General features: G+C 41.5%; 2 protein-coding genes across 2 annotated transcripts in view; one reads left to right on the top strand and one right to left on the bottom strand.

The window, feature by feature from the left end:
* LOC148013675 (uncharacterized) overlaps positions 1-13,404 on the top strand; it is a 31,713-nt gene extending 18,309 nt beyond the window's left edge. Inside the window, exons 4-6 of the mRNA XM_087668525.1 lie at positions 11,512-11,683; positions 11,768-11,908; positions 12,000-13,404. Coding sequence (XP_087524651.1) covers positions 11,512-11,683; positions 11,768-11,908; positions 12,000-13,073 — 1,387 coding nt within the window. The 3' untranslated portion in view covers positions 13,074-13,404. The remainder of the gene's footprint in view (positions 1-11,511; positions 11,684-11,767; positions 11,909-11,999) is intronic.
* Positions 13,405-20,479: 7,075 nt separating this feature from the next.
* Positions 20,480-23,092, bottom strand: part of LOC148013674 (Flavin containing amine oxidoreductase family) — a 35,491-nt gene continuing 32,878 nt past the window's right edge. The window contains exons 7-9 of the mRNA XM_087667656.1: positions 21,958-22,117; positions 21,720-21,823; positions 20,480-21,441 (exon numbers count right to left, since the gene is read on the bottom strand). Coding sequence (XP_087523782.1) covers positions 21,139-21,441; positions 21,720-21,823; positions 21,958-22,117 — 567 coding nt within the window. The 3' untranslated portion in view covers positions 20,480-21,138. The remainder of the gene's footprint in view (positions 21,442-21,719; positions 21,824-21,957; positions 22,118-23,092) is intronic.

The following is a 23,092-nucleotide window of genomic DNA, read 5'->3' as shown; positions in this document are numbered from 1 at the left end:
GTTGTGCATGAAACATGCCAATTGAGAAGCCACAAACTGAATATTTGGCCGTCTATATTACACAAGTACAATAGACATCCAACAACTTGTTGATAGAGAGAAGCATCAAACAAATTTCCTACATCCTGAAGTGTAAACTTGTGGTGTGGAGTAGAGATAGCTTGCAGTCTTGCATTTGAAAACACTCAAGGAGCTACCCAATGTATTTAGACTATTGCAAAACAATGCCCCCCTCAATTGCAGTGAATTGAATGCCAATATATAGTGTAATTGGCCAAGATCTATAACATCAAATACATATTGCAATTCAGTCTTTAAGGCTGCAATATGCATCTTATGGGGCTTGTCAATAGTATATTATCTAGATAACGAATGAGAATCAAGAGATCATCCCTGTTCTTGCAGATATATAGCATGCTCTCAATGTGTGTAATCAAGTAAGCATGTATTTTCTCGCACCATACCGTAGGTGCTTGTTCCAGATGATACAAGGCCTTATGCAACCGACACACCTTGTCCTTTGACCCTTTTTGAACAAAGCCAAGAGGTTGAGTGACATAAAATTTCTCATGCAACAAAATGACCTTGAGCATGTCTAATAGTTGCCGAGTTTTGCCAAGAACAGGAGTAGGCTACTTCTTGTCTTGCAAAGTATGTAAGAACCATTTAGGAACATCCTTAACCTCTCGAATGACAGCCCTTTCATGACGAGTAGCATTGTCTTGATCAATGGGCTGAATACGAGGTTGTTGATTTTTGTGCAAAAGTAGCTGGTTTTACTGCTGTACCGCTTCAATAGGTAGTTGTAGCTAACCAATTTCAGTATGGTTGTACCTTGCTGAAATAGAGGTAATAAGCTCTCAAACTTATCCATTGGATCCATAGGTGGCTGATTTTTATAGTAAAAAAAGGGCTAACTTGCACTATTAGTAAATATCACATCTCTACAGAGAAAGATTTTTTTTGCAAAGGGCTGGTACAAGCAATACCCTTTGTCTTTTGCACTAGAGCCAATGAAAATACACTTAATAGCTTTATCTTGAAGCTTATGTCTTTTTGGATGTTGTACCAAGGCATTTGCGAAATAGGCAAAGACACATATATGATTTACCACTAGTTCACAGCCACACTAAGCATCATAAGGCCTACAGTCATTCAATGCTTTGGTAGTGCTTCAACTCAACACATACATTGCACAAATAATATCAAGAAGCCAAAATTTTGGGGCAAGCTTATTTTGTGAAAGCATACAACATGTCATCTCCATAAGAGCTCGATTTTTTTCTTTTAGCCACATCTTTTTGTTGAGATAAGGCATAGTATATTGACTTTCAATGCCCTTCTCAGCCAAAAAAGTATTAAACTCATGTAGCATGTATCCCTCCCTCTTGATTAGCACAGAGAGTAATTAGCTTGCAATGATAGCCATTGTGAGCCAAGGCTAAGAAGATTTCAAAGCATACAAACACCTCCAATTTGTGCTTCAATGCATATACCCAACAATGATGGGTCATGCCATCAATGAAGGTAACAAAATACAAGTATCTCTCAGTAGCGGTGATGTACATGGGTCCATAAAAATCACTATGCACAAGGTGTAATTTTTTTATTAACACACAGATCCACTTTTGAAAAACGAGACATGGTGCATTTTGCAAGTATATAGCTCTCACATACATTATGAGTAGGTGCTTTCAGTGGAGGAAGATGAAGCACCATATTTTGGCGTCTCAAGCAAAGTAAGTTGTCATTATTAAGATGACCAAAATGAGCATGCCACAACTTGGCGTCGTCCATAATAGTGGCATCAAAATGTAATACATCGAATGATGCTTCCCCCTCGTATAAATCAAGTTGATATAGACCATTGTACAAGGTGTTGTAATAAGGATGCCAAGAAAAGTGACGGGATAGTATGCACTCATACCACATGTAGGGTTTGCGGGGAGAAACATAGAGTGCACGACAAACACTGAGAGAATGAAAAACTCAGAAACTTAGAAGAAGAGAAGGTGATGAATGATAAACACTAAATCATTATGAATAAATCAAACTAATACAATGGAGCAAAAGCTCAAAGATGACTGCATTGTCTTCGGTGAGCATGCGATAGCATCTATAGGGAACTTGCATGATGAAGGGAGCAAAACATAGTTCTCTGAGTAGTACAGTATTGAAGGTAAATTTTGAATGGTGAAGGATAGCTGTAGAGTGTTGGCAGATTAGTTAGCTCAGGGTGAGTTTGTGCTGCAGGGGCTGTGGCAGTATTTTTTTTGGCATTTTTTGGTGCCTTTTTTAGGGCTAGGAAGCATTTAATGCTTGCCGACCAGCATTAAGTGCTGGCCGACTGCATTTAATGCTCCCCCCATTTTATGCCGATATATTGTTGGGGCTCCTCCTCCTCTTATGTACTTCAGCCATCATTTGTGGATTCTTTTGAGGAGAGAGGAGCCAGTGCCCAGGGTGCCCACATAGCCAGTGACTCACTGTTGTATGCTGCTGTCTCGTGTTCGATATGGATTCCGTTTCCCGGGAATACATCTGAGTTCTCATCTGTATTTGTGTTTATTCTTTCTCTTGTCTTGTATTTCAGCAATTTATTTCAACATGTTGTTTATGCTTCCATTGCTGCACCACTTCTGACATGATATCAGTTTTCAGGTTTTGTGTTTTTGCTGTGTTTTATTGCTGATTTGAGGACTGTTTTCCCTCTTGCTGATCAGGCAGCTGCTGCTCCAATCAGGCGACTAGTTTTGCGTGCGTTTTTTGCTGCAGTCAGTATCCGTACAGCCTGCGCCTTCATTTCAGCCTGCGTTTTGGTATTTCTGCATCTCCTCCTGCTGGGCGCTTTCATCATTGGGCCGTTTTTACTATTTTTGACAGTTTTTGACTGATTTTTTAACTTTGTGCAGCAGATTGTGGCTTATTTTGATCAGATTTTTGGGTTATATTGCATGTGAACTCTTGGTTTTTGCAGTCTGTGCTTGTGTTTTCTCTCCCAATCCCTTCTTTTCTCTACTTCTTTTCTGAGTCCTCTCCAGATGGCTCCTCCATGCACATCCACTGATGACAAGCTCAATGGACCTGATTATTACACATGGAGTGCGGTGATGAAGGCTTGGTTTATTCAAAAGCGGTTATGGTACGTGGTTAACGGAGCTGTGGCACGTCCTCGACAGCCTTCTCCAGTTCCATCTGATTTTGATGAAGACAACCATGAGGAGGCAGTGCTTACATGGGATTCGGATGATGCCCGTGTTTATTTAGCATTACTTTGATGTATCTCCAAAGAAGTCTTACCGGCGGTCACCTCCTGTACGACAGCTTCAGACGTATGGTCGAAGTTATAGTTGATGTACGGGGCTCCTTCCACCATGAGGGCCGTTACTCTATATGGTCAGCTCCAGTAACTGAAGTTTGAATCCAAAGATACGATTCAATCCTTCCTACTTCGTGTTTCCCAACTCCAGGACCAGCTTTGTACTATGTAGTCTGCCCTATCAAAGGCACTTCTTGTTGGTATGGTACTCTACAAGCTTCCTCGAGAGTTTGATGGAGTGGCGAATGCTTTACGGGCGCAGACATCTACGACTCCTGTCAGTTTTCTTTACATGTCCTCCATGCTACTTGAGCATGTGGCTACTTTGCGACTACAGGGGAGGCTTCCGTCACATTATGGAGATTTAGGTGAGGCTCTTGCAACTTCAGAAAGGGGTTCAAAGATGAAGAAGTCGAAGGCCCAGTGTTATCATTGTGGCAAGAAAGGTCATTTAAGGAAGGAATGCAAAGAGTTAGCGACTTCCAAGAAGAAAAAGGAGTAGAAGACGAAGCGGGATGCAGACTCCTCCGACGAGTCATCATCTGCCTCAGATTTCGATTCCGATCCTCCAGCCAAGGCAAAGACCAAGGCGCGGAAGGGATCCTCTTCTTCGGATCGTGGGAAGGGCTTAGTAGCCCCTTCCTCAGCTGCTTTCTAGTGGTAATGATGCAGACATCCCTCACGACTCTCCAGTGCCAGAGACGGAGTGTGAGAGGGTGGTGAGGTGGGGCCGTCGTGCCTCATCTATATATCTATACAGATGCACAGGATCCAGAGAGGGACTTCCTTGACGCATCAACCGAAGTCTTGTAGGTACAAATCCTGGAGCTAGGATTGACATCCAGGTTCATGATGGGTTGGTTACTTGACAGAGAGTCCTGGAGGCTTTCGTCTGGAGCTCACATGAGGGGACACTTTGGCGGTTTTGGCCAAAGGCGGGGATTCCGTGGTCACATGTTCAGAGATATGTTTGGTAGATTGGTCTTGTATGTCCTGAGTGACATAGGTGACATAACACAGAGAGCTGCTATAATTCTTCTCTATTTTCAGGTGGTGCTGTTATGATCGACATCGACGTCAGATACTCTCCAAGGCATCTTGGACCTTGGTGGTGGGCTGGCCACTCACTGCTTGGATATCCATGTTTCTTTTGGTGGTTCTATGTTGTATAGTTTATGATTCCCCATCATTGTACTATTGTATTGTATCAGCTCACCCCTGATCTGTGAGAGGGTGTTAGCAGATTAGTCAGCTCAGGGTGAGTCTGTGCTGCAAGGGCTGTGGCAATATTTTTTCTGGCATTTTTTGGTGCCTTTTTTAGGGCTAGGGAGCATTTAATACTAGCCGATCAGCATTAAATGCTGGCCGACTGCATTTAATGCTCCCCCCATTTTATGCCTACATATTGCTGGGGCTCCTCCTCCTCTTATGTACTTCAGCCATCATTTGTGGATTCTTCTGAGGAGAGAGGAGCCGGTGCCAGGGTGCCCACACAGCCACTGACTCACTGTTGTATGCTGTTGTCTTGTGTTCGATATGGATTCCGTTTCCCGGGCATGCATCTGAGTTCTCATCTGTATTTGTGTTTATTCTTTCTCTTGTCTTGTATTTCAGCAGTTTATTTCAGCATGTTGTTTACGCTTCCATTGTTGCACCACTTCTGACATAGAGGGGGTGGAACGCAATCCTTGAATGCCATTGTAGTAAGGAGAAGATGATGACCAGCAACCATGAGCTCCACAGTGAGAGAATCATTAGGGTGGCCTATCTCAGGGCAAAACATAAGAGGAGAGGGCCTTCCAACTGTAAAATGCAGCATGTAGGGGCGTAGATTGCCTATTGGTGTGGAGAGGATGTCGGAACTGAGCTGAACAACAAAATGTGGACGAAGATAGGCTACAGCCTAGAAATTGCTCACATGGCAGCAAGGAGCAATTGCTAGTAGGAGGAGATGGTCGCCAGCCGACGGGGGAAGTGTGGATAGTTGGGTGGCATGATTTGCCCCAAAATGTAGCATGAAGGGATATCGACAGGCACTTGGTAGTAGGATAGAAGATCCATGAATTGCAATGTCCTTGTCAAGGGTGTGAAGAACAACAGAGAGGATGAAGAGAGGAGAGAAGAATCATAGATGAATGTTTCCCGATCACTACAATCTGCAGTCCTAGACTTTGCATTGATCCATATGAAATTGAACCATAAGACTAGCACATGCAATGGTTAAACTTGAAAGCAAATTTTGCTTTATGCTTGGCGTATACAAGACCTTTTGAAGCATGATGATGGATCTCCCCCTTTGTACATTTGCATATGACACAAACAAGTCACGAATGGAGGTGATGGTCATGTGCTTCAAGGCACCGCTTTCAAAATACCATGTGTTTTTATTTTTCAGCCATGATAAACGTTGAGCATGTGATGAAGGATCATACGAATGATGCACAACAAAGGCATACGACTATTTCATGTCCAAAGTAACCAAACGTGCTTTTGTATCCCTCACATTTGCTGAATTTTCAGCAACTGTTGTACTCCACTACTTCCTCTTTTTACTAGCAACCTTTGCCCTAGTGAGGTGGCTGCCATGATTTTTACTTGTTTTTGTGGCTGGCTGCAAATGCTTGATTATAGTCATGTCGGAGTGACTGGCATGTGACCGTTCCTCCTGCAATAGCAATGAAATTAGTTATTCAAATGAGTATACATTGGCATTCCCTTTGGCAAGCAAGTGAAGTGTAGTGGAAAAACTCTAATATGTCTCAAGTAGACCAGCCAAGATAGTAGAAACGAGATGCACTTGGGATAATCTTATCAATGTCAGCAAGATGGTCTCAAAGTTACTTTACCCGACTGACGTATGCATCGATTGAATCACCTTCTATCATATGCTCTTTCTTGTACTGCTTGTACAAATAGGCATCAGGATTGTTAGGTGTCGTGATGCGTGTGGTAGACATGAAAAATGGGTACTGATGGACTGTTTGTGGAGCATGATAATGATGCTGTCTTGGCGTGTCAAGTGCAGATCGTGCACTTGGGAGTTGACATCGTATGAGGCAAAGGTTTTGCCATTGGCTGGGAGGTTGAGGTAGCGGACTTGGTCAATGGCCCCAAGCAAGCCCACGTACTCTTAACTGTGTTGAAGCATGCAGGTAGCTATCATGAGATGGACTGCATTAGATGTGTAGGTCAGGCTGTTAAGTCGTTAGAGATTGTCATCCCTTGGACATGCATTTTCCTCAGTTAGGCTGTGTACATATGTATTTTCCAGCCAGGCAGCCACTCGAGTGTTACAGTGTGCGGAGCAGGTTGAGGTCAGAGCAGCAGACACGCAGATGCCATGTCAGCAGCCACATCATCGTTGCCAGGTCAGATGCCACATGGCAGTTTGCAGTCAGACAGTTCTGCATCAGTCGGCTGCATTTAATGCAGCCGACCTGGTCATTATTTGGCATTTCTTTTCTGCTATATATAGCAGCTCTCCAGCACATTGTTCCACACTTGTATTTGACAGATTTCAGCCTGTTGGTGACAAAGATTGCACGCGGGGCTAACGGAGATCGAGGTCCTCGAGGTGGAGACATAGGCAGATATTTTCTCTGCACCCGTGTATAATTCTACATCCTTATACAACATTCTTCACTGTAGATTTTCTGTGTTTCACTGTATCTTTCTCTCTCTGTTCACTCTTTGTCACGGTCATTCACTTCCGCATTGCTTCACTTTGACATGGTATTAGAGCATTGAAGGACTGGACCTATTTGAAGAGGAGTTTTCAGCGCGACACAAGGCTTCGTTTTCAGCTTTCAAGTGCGAACAAGTGGGTTGTGCATCAGAACAAGGCTGAGGTGAGTGTGGATGTGCGAGAAAAGAGAAGATTTGTTGAAGCTGCTGCTGTTTTTCCACTTTTAGAGAAGGAAGAAGGCTGCTTTTTTGGTCTTCAAGTGCAGATTTTACCTTTTCATCGTCTCCGGCGGCTGAAGAAGGTGCGGGAAGCGGAGAAAAGAGCCTTAGCAGGTTGCATTCTCACAGTCAAAGGTGGTTTCTTTTGCATTTGTGCAAGCATTGCAAGTAAAGATGTCTATAGAGATTGATGTGGAACTCTAGGCAATCATGGACATCGGCTCTTCCATCAGATCAAAAGCTCGATGGCGACATCGCATCCGGTGCGTGATGATGTTGGTCATACTGGAGTCTTACGATTTCGCAGAGCTTGTGACGGAGGAGATCGATCGGCCCTCGGTGAGAGATGAGTCCAAACTCTCTTCAAATGCTCGTGCGGAGTTGACCAAGGCCCAGTCTCATCGGGACAAGCTGAATTCCAGGATTCGTTTTTTTCTTTTTCTGTCTTGTACAATAGTCGTGATAGCCCATATAGAGCACTTGGCGGTGGCTCGGGAGATATGGCTGGAGCTTGACCAGATGTATAACCGGATGACCCTTATGAAGAGGGTTTCTTTGGAGGTGCAGATGGGGATCCTGTTTGTGAATGTCTTCTTCGCTTCGGGAATACATCAACAAGCTTTGACAACTTCAGATGCAAGTTCAAAATGCGGGGAAACCCATTTCCTCCGAAGACATGGCGATCACCTTATTGTCCCAGTTGCTGTCACAATTCGGTGCCTTTTATTCTGCTCTTATTGCTTCAGGGCGAGAGTCGACTTTTCGTTGGGAAGAGTTAGTTCCTATGGTCTTAGACCAAGAGGAACAGTTGAAGGGACAAAATGCTTTCAAATTGGAGGCATTGACTGGTCAAGCCTCTCAGAAGAAGGGGAAGGACCAAAAGAAGGAGGACAATAAACCCAAGAAGGACAAAGAGAGAGAATCAACATGCCATATTTGTGGTAAGACCGTCCATTGGAAAAAGGACTGCCCCGACAAGAACAAGAATGACACCAAGAAGGACAAGAAGGATTTTGAAGCAGTGGCTGTATCCTCATCAGTTGCTTTTCTACACTTAGCGGTCATTGAGGACTCTTCACCGAAGACTTCTGATGTTGCGATGACAACTCTTCAGGCTCGAGAGTGGATTGTGGACAGTGGTGCCTCACGGCACATGACTCCTTTGACAGTTGGTATTGTTCATTTGTGACCCTTGCGTGGGTAAATTCTCATAGGAGACAACTCTTCTGTGTCTATTGTTGCACAGGGTGAGATGCAGCTGATTCCAGATGGATGTGGTGGTACCTACACTTCCTAGGTGTTGCATGTGTCAGATTTAGGGTATCATTTGCTTTCGGTACATACGATTTGTTCTCTTGGTCTCTTGGTGGAGTTTGACAGTGATGCTGTTCGAGTCCTTGATCAACGATCAAGGAAGGTTCTCTCTTCAGGGTATGAGGACAATAGCATCTACAAATTGAAGTCTTCTTCTGCTCTTACCTTTGTTCTTCTTACCTCTCAGGCACAGTCCGAGCTGTGGCATGCTTGGTTTGGCCACCTGAACTATGAGTATCTTCGGAAGGCGTCGCGCGGACTGCTTTTTGGAGATTTGCCGGACATAGTGGTGAGCCAACAGCCATGCATCTCCTGCATTCGTGGGATGCAGCATAGGGATGCGATTCCCAACAAAGCTTCGAGGCGGTCTACTTCACCTATGGAACTTGTATCTATGGATCTTTGTGGCCCTATGACGAACGAGTCCTTGAAGGGGAGCTCATACTTCATGTTGATCGTAGATGACTACAATAGGATGACGTCGGATGCTACTCGCTATTGTCAGCTGATCAGCTCATTGATTTGGCTTCTCAACACACGGGTTGATCTATGTTTTGCTATAGGTCTCTTGGTTGGATTCATGAGTGCGTCTCAGCATGTGCATTGGCAGGCTGCTCAAAGGATATTATGGTATGTGAGGAGAACCTCCGACTTAGGGATTCATTATCCAACAAGTACAGGTGCTTTTGATCTTGTTCTTGCAGGTTGAAGTGATTCAGATGGGCTGGCGATGTGGATCACAGACGGTCTACTACAGGTTATTGTTTTACCTTGGGTGCTGGTGCTATCTCTTGGAGTAGCAAGAAGCAGCCCATGGTAGCCCTATCTTTGACTAATGCAGAGTATTGGGCTGCGTCTTCTACCAGGAGGCTGTGTGGCTTCGGTGGTGGTTGGAGGAGCTTGGCTACCCTTAGACTCGTCCTACTTTTCTGCGGTGCAACAGTGAGAGTTGCATTGCCTTGGAACGGAATCCTGTTTTCCATGCCCGGACAAAGCACATAGAGATCCAGTACCACTTCATAAGGGAGAAGCTTTTGGATGAGACCATAGATGTGGAGTATTGCAAGATGGAGGACAATCTTGCAGATTTGTTTAGGAAGGCGCTTCCCCAGGCTCTTCTTCAAAGACATGCCAGATCCCTCAACCTTATGTCTTGTCCAGGATATGAGAGGGGGTGTTAGAGATTGTCATCCCCTGGATAGGCATTTTCCTCAGTTAGGCTGTGTACATATGTATTTTCCAGCCAGGCAGCCATTCGAGAGTATTACAATGTGCGGAGCAGGTTGAGGTCAGAGCAGCAGACACGCAGATGCCATGTCAGCAGCCACGTCATCACTACCAGGTCAGATGCCACGTGGCAGTCTGCAGTTGGACAGGTACAGGTCAGACAGTTCTGCATCAGTCGGCTGCATTTAATGCAGCCGACCTGGTCATTATTTGGCATTTCTTTTCTGCTATATATAGCAGCTCTCCAGCACATTGTTCCACACTTGTATCTGATAGATTTCAGCCTGCTGTTGACGGAGATTCCACTCGGGGCTGACGGAGATCGAGGTCCTTGAGATGGAGACATACGCAGATATTTTCTTTGCACCAGTGCATAATTCTGCATCCTTATACAGCATTCTTCACTGCAGATTTTCTGTGTTTCACTGTCTCTCTCTCTCTCCTCTATGTTTGTTCACTCTTTGTCACGGTCATTCGCTTCCTCATTGCTTCACTTTGACAGTCGTGTAGCGGGACTGCAATGAACAGATTGCTGTTCTGTGTAGAGCAGTAGCAGGCTGCAGGTGAGGAAGAAAGTGGCTGAGCTCAAAGCTTAATGGTGTCTATGGTGGTGGCAGCTCAAGAGCTGAGTGGTGGCGGAGAAGTTATGACTTTGATACCACTATTAGGTCAATGCTCAGCTGCACACGCACACATACACACTCGCAATGAATGGTGAACATCAAGAGAGGAGTGTTGGAATGCCACATCTATTAATGTGAGAGTGAGTGAATGAAAGTACAATCTCTAAAGTACTATAGCACCACACCAAAACTGGGTGTTTACATGTGGGAAAAACCCTTCTCCAACTAAAAGGTAAAAATTGCCCATGGATCAAAGGAGGAACATGATAAGCATAACATTGTTAAGAATGCATCCTGCCCTCTATGTGGTTTCTGGTTTTTCCTGCTTCATGCAGTCTGCTGCTGCGTATAGAAGTCACATTGGTTTTCAATTCTTTGGCAGGGGAGGAAATTGCAGGGCAGCAGTACTGTTTATAGACTGAGGAATGGAATTCCAGCCTGCTGAATTTTACTCATCGGTTCAGCTAGTGGCTATGTTGCATTGTAGGGTCAAAGGATTGAAGTGAACAGGAAGAGAAATGGCGAGGGTAAACAAAACGAAAGAGTATCATGACGAGCATGTGTGTTTTAATGAAATCTTCAATATATAAGATTCGCAATGTAAGGGATCCTTTGAAGGAACACACTACATCAAGATCAGATCTAGATGAGATTAATCAATCTGCTCTAATTTGTAGTAGTCATGTGAGGATACCAACAGAGTAGAGGCACTTGTCAGTCTGGATGTCCCAAAAATGGAGATGTTATTCAGGGTTCTTGTATGTGGCCCATCGATATGCCCAAGGCGCTGAGTGTGATACAGACATGAACCACCTGAAAGCAATCAAAGTCCTTAATGCACTCAAGCGTTTAGCATTGCCTAACCTACTTAATTTTGATGCTCACCTGCTTCTTGGTACATATCTGTTTATGATAATAAAGTGGTTTCTTTCAACGTGAAACATTTTGTCACCTACTGTCATCGTTGAATTTAAAATCTGTTGTGAGCATATTTTTTGTCGTTTGTCATGCTAATTACAAAGACCTTTGTGTAAAGGGAGTGAAGGAAGCTGTTTTCTTGCCCTTCTACCTAGGAGAGTAAAGGGAGTTGCCTCATAAATGTGCTACTTGCTGACCACTGATCAGGGAATGCCCGCTTGACTTGCAAGAAGCAGTGGCAAGCCTGATGTTTGCTGCACCCCGGTCTTCTGATTTGACAGAGCTGTTGCAAGTTCAAAATATGTTTACTATCAAGTATGGACAGGAGTTCTCTGCAGCTGCAGCAGAGTTACGTCCGGGTTGTAAAGTAAATCGAAATGTGAGTATCTTATCTCCCCAGTCATTTAGATAGCTTTAACCATAATTTTCAGGCTCCTTTCTTTTTTGGCTTTTTTGAATGCAGATAATTGAGAAGCTTTCTGCTCGTGCTCCAAGCGTAGAGGCAAAGGTCAATGCTATGAAAGAAATTGCAGAGGAGCATAGTGTGGAGTGGGATGCTGCAAGTGCAGAGTCGGAGCTCACAAAGATGCCGGAAGACTTGCTGGTAGTTATACCGTACCTGCTACTGCTCCTTTTTAAATGCACGTCTGGATACCATCGCACATCCATGAGGCAATTTATTTGCTTGCTGACAGGATGGATCAACTCACTTTTTAAGTCCTGAAAAGCCAGCCTATTTTCCTGAAGAGAATTCCATGGATAAGACTCTTCCATTTCCAGTCACTCCATCCAAAGAAGTTGAATCACGCTTGCCTCCAATGGGTCATGTAAATTTTACCATGCTGAACAACCATGTGAAGGATTCATCTCTTCCAATCGACAAAGATACTGTAGCTACACCAGCTCGTTTTTATTCTCCTCCAAGGGAGAGTGCTATTGCACAGTCATCAGGATTGTTGGAGGAGACACTACTGCAGAGGACCCTTTCCAGAACCAAGAGTGAAGGTAGCATGAATTTGCAGGACATTATTGAAGCTGCAGAGACAGCTGCAGAATCTGCAGAGAAGGCAGCTCAAGCTGCAAGGGCAGCTGCTGAGCTTGCCAGGTCTAGATTGTCTTCAAAATCCTCAAATAGCAGTGATAATAACTCGTTGAATCAGGTCATTTCAGGCGTTGTCAATCAACTGAGGCCTTCTGATATGAATCTCGGCTACTCTAAGCCAGAAAGTGATGTCAAAAAGCATACTATTCTCCTAGATCCTGAAGGCTATGACTGGACACAGCAGGAGTACAACTGGGGTGAATTGGATGAACAGAAAAAGTCTGGTTTGGACAAGAGTACTGCAGTTGATGACCAACCTCCACAAACTAGCACCCCAAAGCATAGTCTGCATTTAACACCCGAGAGTTATGATTGGACAGGACAACAGTACAAACCCATTGAAGAGAGCGAGGGATCTACACAGATAGGTGATTCAGACACAGCAAAAAGTTCAATTTTTGACACTTTTGAGGATGATGCTTATAGGAAGGAGTCTGCAGTATTTAGGCAAGCGCACATGAAAAGCGCAGACTGGTTTTCTGAAAGTGGGAGTTATAATTATAGTGCCAATCCTGAGAGTAAGGACTTCAAGAATGTAAATGATCAGGGGCCTAAAACTGTTTTTGACAGCACCGAAAAGCAGATTTCTCCTCTGCAATTTCAGAGACTTCCATCATTAGATGATGACCCATACTATACATACCCAAATCTTTTCTCTAAACCTTGATTTGGTCTAGGGATGTAATTCTTAAGATGATTTGTGTATTTGCTATTGGCTATACTGTATTAATATTGCCTTTATTTGCAGTCGTGGTTGCATGTATCATCAGTCTTTCTTCAAAGCAACCTTCCAGTGCAAATGAGGAATGAATTGTATCAATATGCCCATTCTAGTAGCTTGGCTATATATTGTTGGAAACCCCTGATTTTTTTCCATGTCTAAGTCGAAAAGGGAATTTAGGCAAGCTGTTTAAAGATTTGTGGGTTGCAAAGAAAAAGCTTTACAATTTCATTCCTTTAAACTTCAATGCATGAAACCGGGAGTGACTTCTCTTAAATGCCGCAGATTAGAAATGATCTGTCAAAAGATTCAATCAGATGAAATCATTTTTTTGCGATCATTCATAAAAGAGTTGTAACTTAGGTGTCTGAATAACCATCTTCACCATATACTCTTATTAATCCACCACCTCTGATTTGGTTTTTGGTCCAGTTAACTGCAGATCTATGTTAAGCTACTACTTTGGCATATTAGAAGCATGCATTGAGCTTCACGTGAGTTATTTGGTATTGAGGAGCGTGGAATCTGTCAGGCATTGATGGGGTGTCTGAGGCCTCTTACTGCTATTGTGACAGTTCAATCTCTCTCTCTCAAACTACCAAGTAGGGCCCCGATGCCACTTAGTTCCCAAAACAGTTGGTATTATGAGTCAAAAACAATTGGTATTATAAGTAGACAAAGAAGGCAAATAAGTTGGTATCATTCTTTGTCTTTTGTGATAGAGGCTCTGTTTCAGGTAGTGATATCACTCCATTGATTGTGGAACTTTGCGCACAAGAGATCTTCTCACTTGAAACTTGTGTATTCCAAACGATTGGTAGTTGAAGGAAATACATTGTGTCAGTATGCCCAAATGTGCACCTAGATTAATTGACATGGGGATTGGGAGTGAGACTCTATCATCTTTTGATTTTAGTCCAAGTAAGATTATCTCTGCATCTTAGTCATTTGGAGCTGAATTAGGTGATTAGAATGTATGGTTGAATGCAATGCAACTTGAGAAGAAGAGACAGATTATCATACACTTTCTACACGTATTTTATGACAACTTCATCATGTGACCAACTTGTATGGAGACACTTTCTACACATATTTTATGACACTTTTCTTTTTAGGGGCTCTTAGAAAAACTCGATATGGCTAGGAAAAAACACATTTGAACAAAAATCCATTGTATATTTGTCATCCAAAAAACTTGAGGTGTTGAAAGGGGTTCTCAAAAAAATTGATACACGTTTGATTCAATACATAGGAACAAAAATCCTTTCTATATCTTTCAATTCAAGATGGGGTTGGGAAAAATATATATCATGAAAATTTAAGTGAAACGTTGTAGTTATATAATCATCACGATAGATGGGCACACAACATATAATTGTCCTTGTTTCTAAAAAAATCAATACAAAGAGAAAACACCACGAGTACTTTTTCATCCATGTTCACTTCGATCTTTTTTACTTTATGGGTTAATCTTGGCTTGACATTAATTTTTATGTGTTGGAAAGTCGATTATAATTTAGAGTTAAAGAAAATAACCAATTGATAGACAATGTTAGAAAATGTTACTTTCAATGCATGAGAGTAGGTCAATAAATGACATGACTACAAGATGAACCATTTGAGAGGAGGTTCCTTATCAAGGCTAAAGGCCACAAGGATGTAAGAAATTCATACTACAAAGTCCTTGTTATTGTAGATTGTCTAATCAAGGGTTGTTCTAGTCAATCTTACTAGTTGGCATCATCCACTGCAAATCAATCAAGTCTTTAAACAGAGACTTCATGTAGAATGATCCTTATTACAATTGCATAAAATTGTTTGTTTCTCAAACAAAACAATATTTTATCAAATGCATGGTTTGAAGTCCTAGTTTTACTAGTGTGGTGAGAGCATGCAATCAACCTCTTCTTCTGTCCATGTGTTCTTTGATTTGGTTTAAAATGTGGATAGAGACCTTCATTTTTGTTGCAATTTTGAGAAGGGTTTTATTTTTGTGTTGGGAAACTTGCACTTTCTCAGAACTTACTATGGCTAGCTAAGCATAGTTGAGTATGCTTTCCATAAGATAAAAGAACATATGGTTTTTAATGCCAAGATAACGTTGATGTTTTGGTTAAAAAATTGGATCAAGACCTTTATTTTTGTTGCAAATTTGAGAAGGGTTTTAGCTTTTGTGTTGTGCAAATGTGTACTTGCACTTTCTAACTACAACTAGCTAGACATAGTTGAGCATGCTTTCCATAAGTTACAAGAGCATATGGTTTTTAATTCCAAGATAGCATGTTAATGAAATCACTTTTTAAAATTTAGTAAATTTAGTTTCTATGGAATTGAATTTGCATAATTGATGAGTCTTTTAAGTGGGTTTCAAATTATTTGTTGTATTTTGGCGAGCTTCTCCTAGAAGAAAACTTCCTTGAGTTTAGTCTTCTTCACACTACCAATCGATATATACATAGCCATATATCACATGATAAGAAGTTAAAACTTACTTTGGTTATAAATTGGTTGATTGGAAAGTTAACATATTGCCTAAAGTATTAATATACACCCTTAGTACATATCGAAATTGATCAATCTTTGCAAAATCACACTAATTTTCATACGAGCAGAGGTTTAGCAACATAACCAAACCTAGCAAATATGTACATGAACAATCTATTTAGGAGGACAACTTTGCATTTTTTTCAATCGTACATGCTGATTGTTTGTTAACGACCTTAAAATTTTACATAATTCAAAGGTACTTTCTAGAAACTTTAAAGAGCTCAATGTCCATGAGAGTGGCATTGGTTACATGAAAAGAAATTACTTCTAAAATTTTCCTAATGCTAGATGTCTTCATAAATTTCAATAAGAAATTTTGGACATTTTAGCCTTCTTGGTTTTGTGTGTAGTGGAAGTACATAGCAATCTACCTTCACTAACCACCTTCTTCTTGTAGAGTGTGTAAAATAATGATATGTATACCTACAAGTATGTAAAGGTCAACTTCCCAAGGAACTTTGATCTCACTAAATTTTTATTATTAGCAAACATAAGGAGTGTACATTCAAGAGCTTAAATCCTAGGCTTCTATTTCCCCATTGTTGACCAACAACCAAACGGTACCCCCATGTTGGTGGAAAATGAGATGGCATCTTGTTGGCCATTTTGCCATGTTAAGTGTCAAAGGGGCTTATCAAATGCTTTCCCTACTTTCACAAGTGCACAACACTTTTGACATAGATATCCATTAAAGCACTAGAAGCAAAACATCCTTTTCAAGTAACTCCCATTGGCGAACCATTGTCCAAAAAATATTGCCTTGTTAACCACTTCCATGGCTCATAACACATATGGATAATAGATATAAGAGACATTGCATTTATTCAACATAATTGAGTGTTTGTTTAACATGCCCTTGTTCTCACTATATATACAATCACTACATTCCACAAGTAATCCAAAGTGCAGGTAGCTCATTGAATGGTTCTTAGGCGAGTCCATTTTAATGTAACTCTTTGCTTTTGTCGTCTACTCATAAGCCACCATAGGCTTCAAGCTACATGCAAAGGCAAGACAAGGTGAGCATGTCACATCCATCAAAGGCTACCTACCTCACCATTGCTACGATGAATATATGTTGCACAATAATGCATTCAAGGAACCATATTCCATAAACCCAAAAGCTCATCAAAGGCTTCCGGTGTTTTTTGAAGCATTCATTGATTATGAATTTAGTTCTACATCTCAAGTGGTGAATAGCACGCTAAGGTCAAGGAAGAAATCAATTACCTTTCTTTTGAGAATCAACATATTAAACTGTCTTATTGATTTGACTCAACTTTTTGTAGGTCTTTGGCACATTGCCCATAAGCAATTTAGTGTGATGAGCTTATGTAACAAGCTTGTAGTTGGTGCAAAAAGGATGGCACTTAATAACAATACATGTTATGTTTGCCTCATTAGAAACAACCTTGTTATTTGTGACTTCGGGAGACAGGTCTATTTGTTAGTGTTGCAATCTATTGTCTTACTACTAGAGCCTTTTTGGAGGAAAGCAAGAGAAGCATGTTTGTCTTAAACAATCTAGGCTAAATGGTTTATTTTCAATATTAGGAAAGCTTTGTATATCTTGACATCTTAATTCATTTTGCAAATGAACATTGTGCCTACTAACATTGAGTGGATAAATTTGCTAAGATGGGGGTATATCTTTGTATTATGGTGGAAAAAGCGTGGCTAATCAAAACGTCTTATCCTGATGCAGTGCATTGATGTGGCAATGCTGTGAAGTCTCCATATCCAGTTTTTGTTTGGAGCAAGAAGTCTAATAGGATGTGTGATGTGCTGCTGCTACGCCATGCGGCTGTCTTGGCTGCTTGTAGCGTTTTCTTTAGCCACTCAGTCTCCCTTTGAGTTAATCTATGCTCCCCCCTGAGCTGCACCATATCTTTCAGATGTCCTTTCTCTTGCTCCCAAAGGTCTTCCCACCTAAATTCCTTTCTTTTGCACTGCTTGGGATTTCTTCCTATCTAGCTGAGCTAGTGCGGCTCCCTGTTAAATTGTAAGCACATCCAAATATGTTGAAGTGAGGTGTCTCCATTTCTTGTCAGGATGCTTTTCCAGTCTAGTGTCTTGATATATAAGTTTCCAACTCTTTAGCAGTGAATTTGTTGCTGATGACTGCTTAATCTTGAACTGCATATTAGCATAGAGGGTGTCTTGCTAGCTTAGGCCTTGCCATCTGCCCTTCTTAGGTACTGCTGACTCCATCAATGATATCATGACTCTAGTCCATAGCCACCCTTGGTCAATCTTTGGGCCATACTAATAGCCATCCTATGGGCTTTCTCCTTCATTGGGTCAACCCCAAGTCCATTAGCCCTTGACATACAAAGCTAGTTCCAGGAAATAGAATACCACTTACAATTCTCTCTCTAGTTCCATAGGAATTGCCTTCCCATCTTTTTTATCTTGTCTCAATAGGCTTTGGTGAATGGATCAGCTGTAGCCACGAATGATGCCGCGGGTGACACAATGGTATTAGGATTACTCCCACTCAGTCCTGTTGGGAATTGTTGGACTTTCTTGAGCTTGGCCTTGACCTTGTCTCATAGCCATTCAAATCTCTGCCTTTCCATTAGGCCAATCCCTAATGGGTATCCTAGGTAGTTGAAGATTTGGCCTAGCTTGAACTACTTTGAAGCCATACTACGCTAGGTCATCTCTTCCTTGGGTGTGGAAAACATATAGCATGTCTTCATGGTGACTTGAGAACTTGAAACCAAACAAAAGAGATTATAAACATTGAGAAGGGCATCAATATTCTACCAAGCATCTTTGATGATGTTTGAGTTATCATTTGCAAACATCTCAGTACAAAAGACCAAGCTATCTGGGAGGGGAAGTCCCTTAAGAGCTCCATTTTGCACCTTGCATTCCACCAATCGCAAGAGTGGATCAGTTATAACTGTGAAGAGGAGCACAAGTGGTCACCACTAATTGCACTGACATCTTCAATTGGAAAGACGAGGTGAGCCCATTTATATTAACTGTAATTAGTAGTGGCATTTGTGAACAATCTTGCAATCATTTTTCAAAAAAACACCCCAAAAGCCAAGCCAATCTAGGGTAGCAATAATGCAGTCCCATCTAATCCAACCATAGGCCTTTCCATATCCATGTTGATGAGTACAAATCTACCCTCCTACAAGGTCCAATCCACAGATAGGGCTAGGTTCAAAATCGCATCATGGATGCATTTCACATGCAACCAGTCACACTAATCCTTGTGGATATATTTAGGGAGGATGTACTTGATCTAAAGCGTGATCACTCTCACTACTATTTTGTAGCAAATATTCAGCATTGTCAAACGTCTCCATTGGTTTATCAATGCCCTATCATTTGACTTGGGAATCAACTTGTTAGGCAATGGCTGATCGACACTAGTAGAGACCTTGTCTATCTAAAATAATTTGAAAATTTGTAGATGTCTCTGTTGCAGCTATCCCAAATGCTTTAGTAGAACTTGACTAGTACGCCGTTTGGGCCAGGAGACTTTTTGGTCTTCTTTTGTATAGTGAAGGATAGCTCCTCCTCACTAAATGGTCCGGCCAACAATGCTGTAACATCTACGGTTATTTTCTTCGCACAAGGGGCTAAGAGTTCATTAAGGGCTTTGTTGTACCCCACCAAGTTCTCCAAGTTTCTAACCCACAATCACCAAGAGATGTTCAACAAAGGCTTTGAAAAGAGAGAAATCATCCTTGTGTACCCTTCCTTCTCCATCCTAAATGCTAATTATGGTCTCTCTCTTCTTTTTAACCCACAAGGCCCAAAAGAAGAATGCATGGTTAAATTCTCATTCTATATCAAACTTGGCTTTCGGTTGCATCTTACAACCCTGAATTTTATATATTTTCCTAGCTTTAATGTAATCCTTAGCATCTTGAATTGTCCACACAAAAATTGGATTGTCATGCTTGATAACAATAGTACTAAGAATAGCACCATGACAATAAGTGCTAGAAGCCATAAGATCCCTATTAGCTTGAGCTCTATGATGATTATATTGCTTTGAGAAGGTCGTTGAAGCATGAACACACTTCTCAATCCTCTCAAAGGGATTGTTGCAATCTTTACTCATTGAACCTTCTTCTTATACTCCTTACTCCTCCAAGAATGAGACATTTAGTTTGACCATGGTTAGAACCATGGTCAAATTGGCAGTCACCCACCTTACCAATCCTCTCTATTGGTACATGATCAAAGCTGCAAAAATCCGCTAGTGCTCTCACCTCAAATCTTAGGGCCAATCACCAAGAGTGATATTAAGTACCGGGTGAAGGATTTGTTTGTATCACTTCCTATTATGTGGCACATATCAACTAAATCATTTTTAGATTAGGAATGTCATGTTGTCCTTTCATTATGAGTTACGTGTGCCAAAACATGTGATCTATCACCTTCTTCGTCATTTAGAAGTAATCCTTCTTTTATTTTGGTATTTACATTTAATTGTTGCATATTTTGCTAAAATCTTTATGAGAAAAAATATACACGTTTTCTCCTTTTTTTTTTGGGGGGGGGGGGGGGGGGTGGGGGGTGTTGTGGGACACTCACACAAACATTTTAGCAAATAAATTTCTTTAGTCCCTAACAACAGCTGCATATCTACTGTTCGGCAATCTCTGGAATGGTGAAGATATGGAATTATGGCAATCTTGGTGATTAACCCCATGTGAATTTGTCTCACATGCACATCCGTGTGATGTCTAATGATGCTTTCATTGTTGTCAATGGGTGTACTATAAGAAAGCTTTTGTGTTATGTCAAAACTAACCCCACACCTGGTTCATTGATAAAGTATGCTAACAATTGTTATGTGGATTTCATGTTAGCTACATTCATCAGCCCACCTCTGATGGCACATTTCCCATCATATGTAAGATGGGTGCATTTAACCAAAAAGATTGTGATGGTATACAAGTCTTCTTTGATTTATGTTTTTGATAGCTTTTACAAATGCTGACAGCCTCATTTTACTGGATTATGTAAGGCCTCGAAACATACATTTGGTAAGGCTTGTCTTTTGCCCTCACTATTTTGGACAAATGTGAAAGGGAGGATAGACATGTTTTGTGTGGTGCCTTGAAGCACTGTGAAATGAAGGGAAAACATGATTCACATCAACGAAGTTGAGAGGAGCAACCTTATTAGATTACAATGGGGCTGAACAAGCCAAGTTCAATCCCACAGAGGTTTTGAACTGATCCAGAAAACGCCTATATGAATGTACCAAAGTTCAGCGGAATTATGCCTGTCATTCGAGTTCACCTAACATGTAAACCCAATCCAGGAAGACTCTTCATAACCACCTTCTCATATCAAGTATGCATCCAGATGGTCTTCCATATAACAAAGTGGAAAAAAAGACACATTCCTCTTCAATTCGTTCAAAATTTGAGCAATGAGACTCCTCTGCGAGGAGATTGCCATTGAAACATATATCCCTCTTGCTGTCTCAAAGGTTCACAGGTGCCTTCTTGAAGTATTTGGCTATAGAATCAGCACTCTCATATGCTCCTTCCACACAGCGACCTAGTGCAACACCAACAACGTAATTTCCACCTAGAAACAATCCTTCTAGCCCAGCATTCTCTAGTGCACTCTGAGCCTCATTTAAGACATCAAGATGCCCCACTTCAAATTGTGGGATAGCTTTGGGCCAAACTCTTACGCCCAATACCTCTGGTTGTGGAGCATCAGGTTTGATCAGCATCTTTCTCACATCTTTGTCTACTTGGCTGACAAGGTCAGACTCATCCTGCAGTGTAGAAAGAAACCTCATCAATGAAGGCAAGAGTCCAGTTAACACTCGTAAATGATGCATCCAAACTACTTGTCGATTGAGGTCATAATACATGCATAGGACAAATAGAATATAGCTGTATAAGTCTTTATTTCAATTTCACATTTCTGTTTCTTAATGTTGAAAAAGGTTGACATCAAAACATCATAATCTTTTGTAGCTCTCCAAAGGCTCTGTTCTATTTGAGAACTTACAAAAGACCACATGATCATCCACTAAACTGAGCAAGATACCTTTTGAGTGATTCCAGGGTTTGTAGAGCCCCCAATATAATTCAGCAATAACACCCGATTGGGAGGAGCACGACCAGGAAACAGACTCGAGGAGTAGATGGTCCCTGTGCATGATGAGCGACAACTTTGTAAGAAGGTCATAGGCATTCCCATTTAAATATTAAAACCAACTGGACAATACAACCGAATCTGACAGCATCCTTTAAATAAAGAATATCCAATAATGTTATCAGCTCACCTAAAGTTTGAACTCCTTGGCTGCGTGGATGAAGTTGACCGAACCCCTTCAGCTCACCATCAACCAGACGGTCAGCTCTAACTGCAGACTTAGGATATGAAATAGTAACAGCTGCAACTGGTGGATAATAGAATTTTGCCAGTGCTTCTGCTGCTCCTTTCTGCAACAAGTACGACCATCAAAATTGCGCAAAAAGATGCCTATTGAGCATTCCAAAACCCCACCCCTTTCTCCAAGCTCACCTCTCCCTGCCTGTCCTCTCACCTCTCATCTCTCCCTAATCCCCCCTTGGCCCTGCGCATTGGTGGAGCTTGCCCTGTTAATCAAGTGTACAGGAACAGAGGAGACAGAAAAGGGCCAACTAAAACAGAACACACACATAGATGAACATAGTGCCTAGTTTCTTTCAAAGAGGGAAAGGGTGTGTCTGAAAAATCCACAAGAAGTTATTGAAGGGTTTTGGGAAGGCAATCTCAGAGTGCTCCAGAAAAGCTAGCAATTGTCAGCAGGATTTTCCTGCCTAGTGAAAGGAACTTGGGAACCTATGAGATACATCCAGAGTTAACCTCTTATCCCTGTGAAAGTATCATTTTCAAAGTGCAGAACTGATCGACAGCATTTGAGAAGTTCCTGCTCTATGAACTGAGAATTAGAGTTTAAGATGTTCTCTCACTCAGGAAAAACTTTCGGAGAATGTCAACATTTCCTACATCAGGAACAAAAATTGAGGTAGCGCAGACCTTATCACGGTTAGAACAATAGATGCACACACCAAAGACCTGTCTTCTATGAGAGAGACAAGTATGAAAACCAGATGAAGATACACATCTGGGAGTGCATACAACATGGAAACAATCTTTAGCAGAATTCTAAAAGTAGCCATTCTGTATGTATTACACCCTAAAATAATAGGAAGATAATTTTCTTTGACCACAAGCAAGATCCAAAAATGTTTACATTGATTGCTACTAATGAATGAATAAAAGCCGTGCTGGCTCCCTTATATCTGGCCGTTGGATTCCTTCATTCATCTTCCTGCAATGGACACTGGTCTAATCCATCGCTTTATTACATTCTAAACTCCTAGATCATCAAACTATTTTCTACACTTCTTACTTATCATAAACCCAAGAAA

This window comes from Lygodium microphyllum, chromosome 26 (genome assembly GCF_053477565.2).
Source record: "Lygodium microphyllum isolate KBCC chromosome 26, Lygodium_microphyllum_v1.1.10, whole genome shotgun sequence".
In the NCBI taxonomy this organism is placed as follows: domain Eukaryota; kingdom Viridiplantae; phylum Streptophyta; class Polypodiopsida; order Schizaeales; family Lygodiaceae; genus Lygodium; species Lygodium microphyllum.
This window is presented reverse-complemented; position numbering and strand designations above follow the sequence as displayed.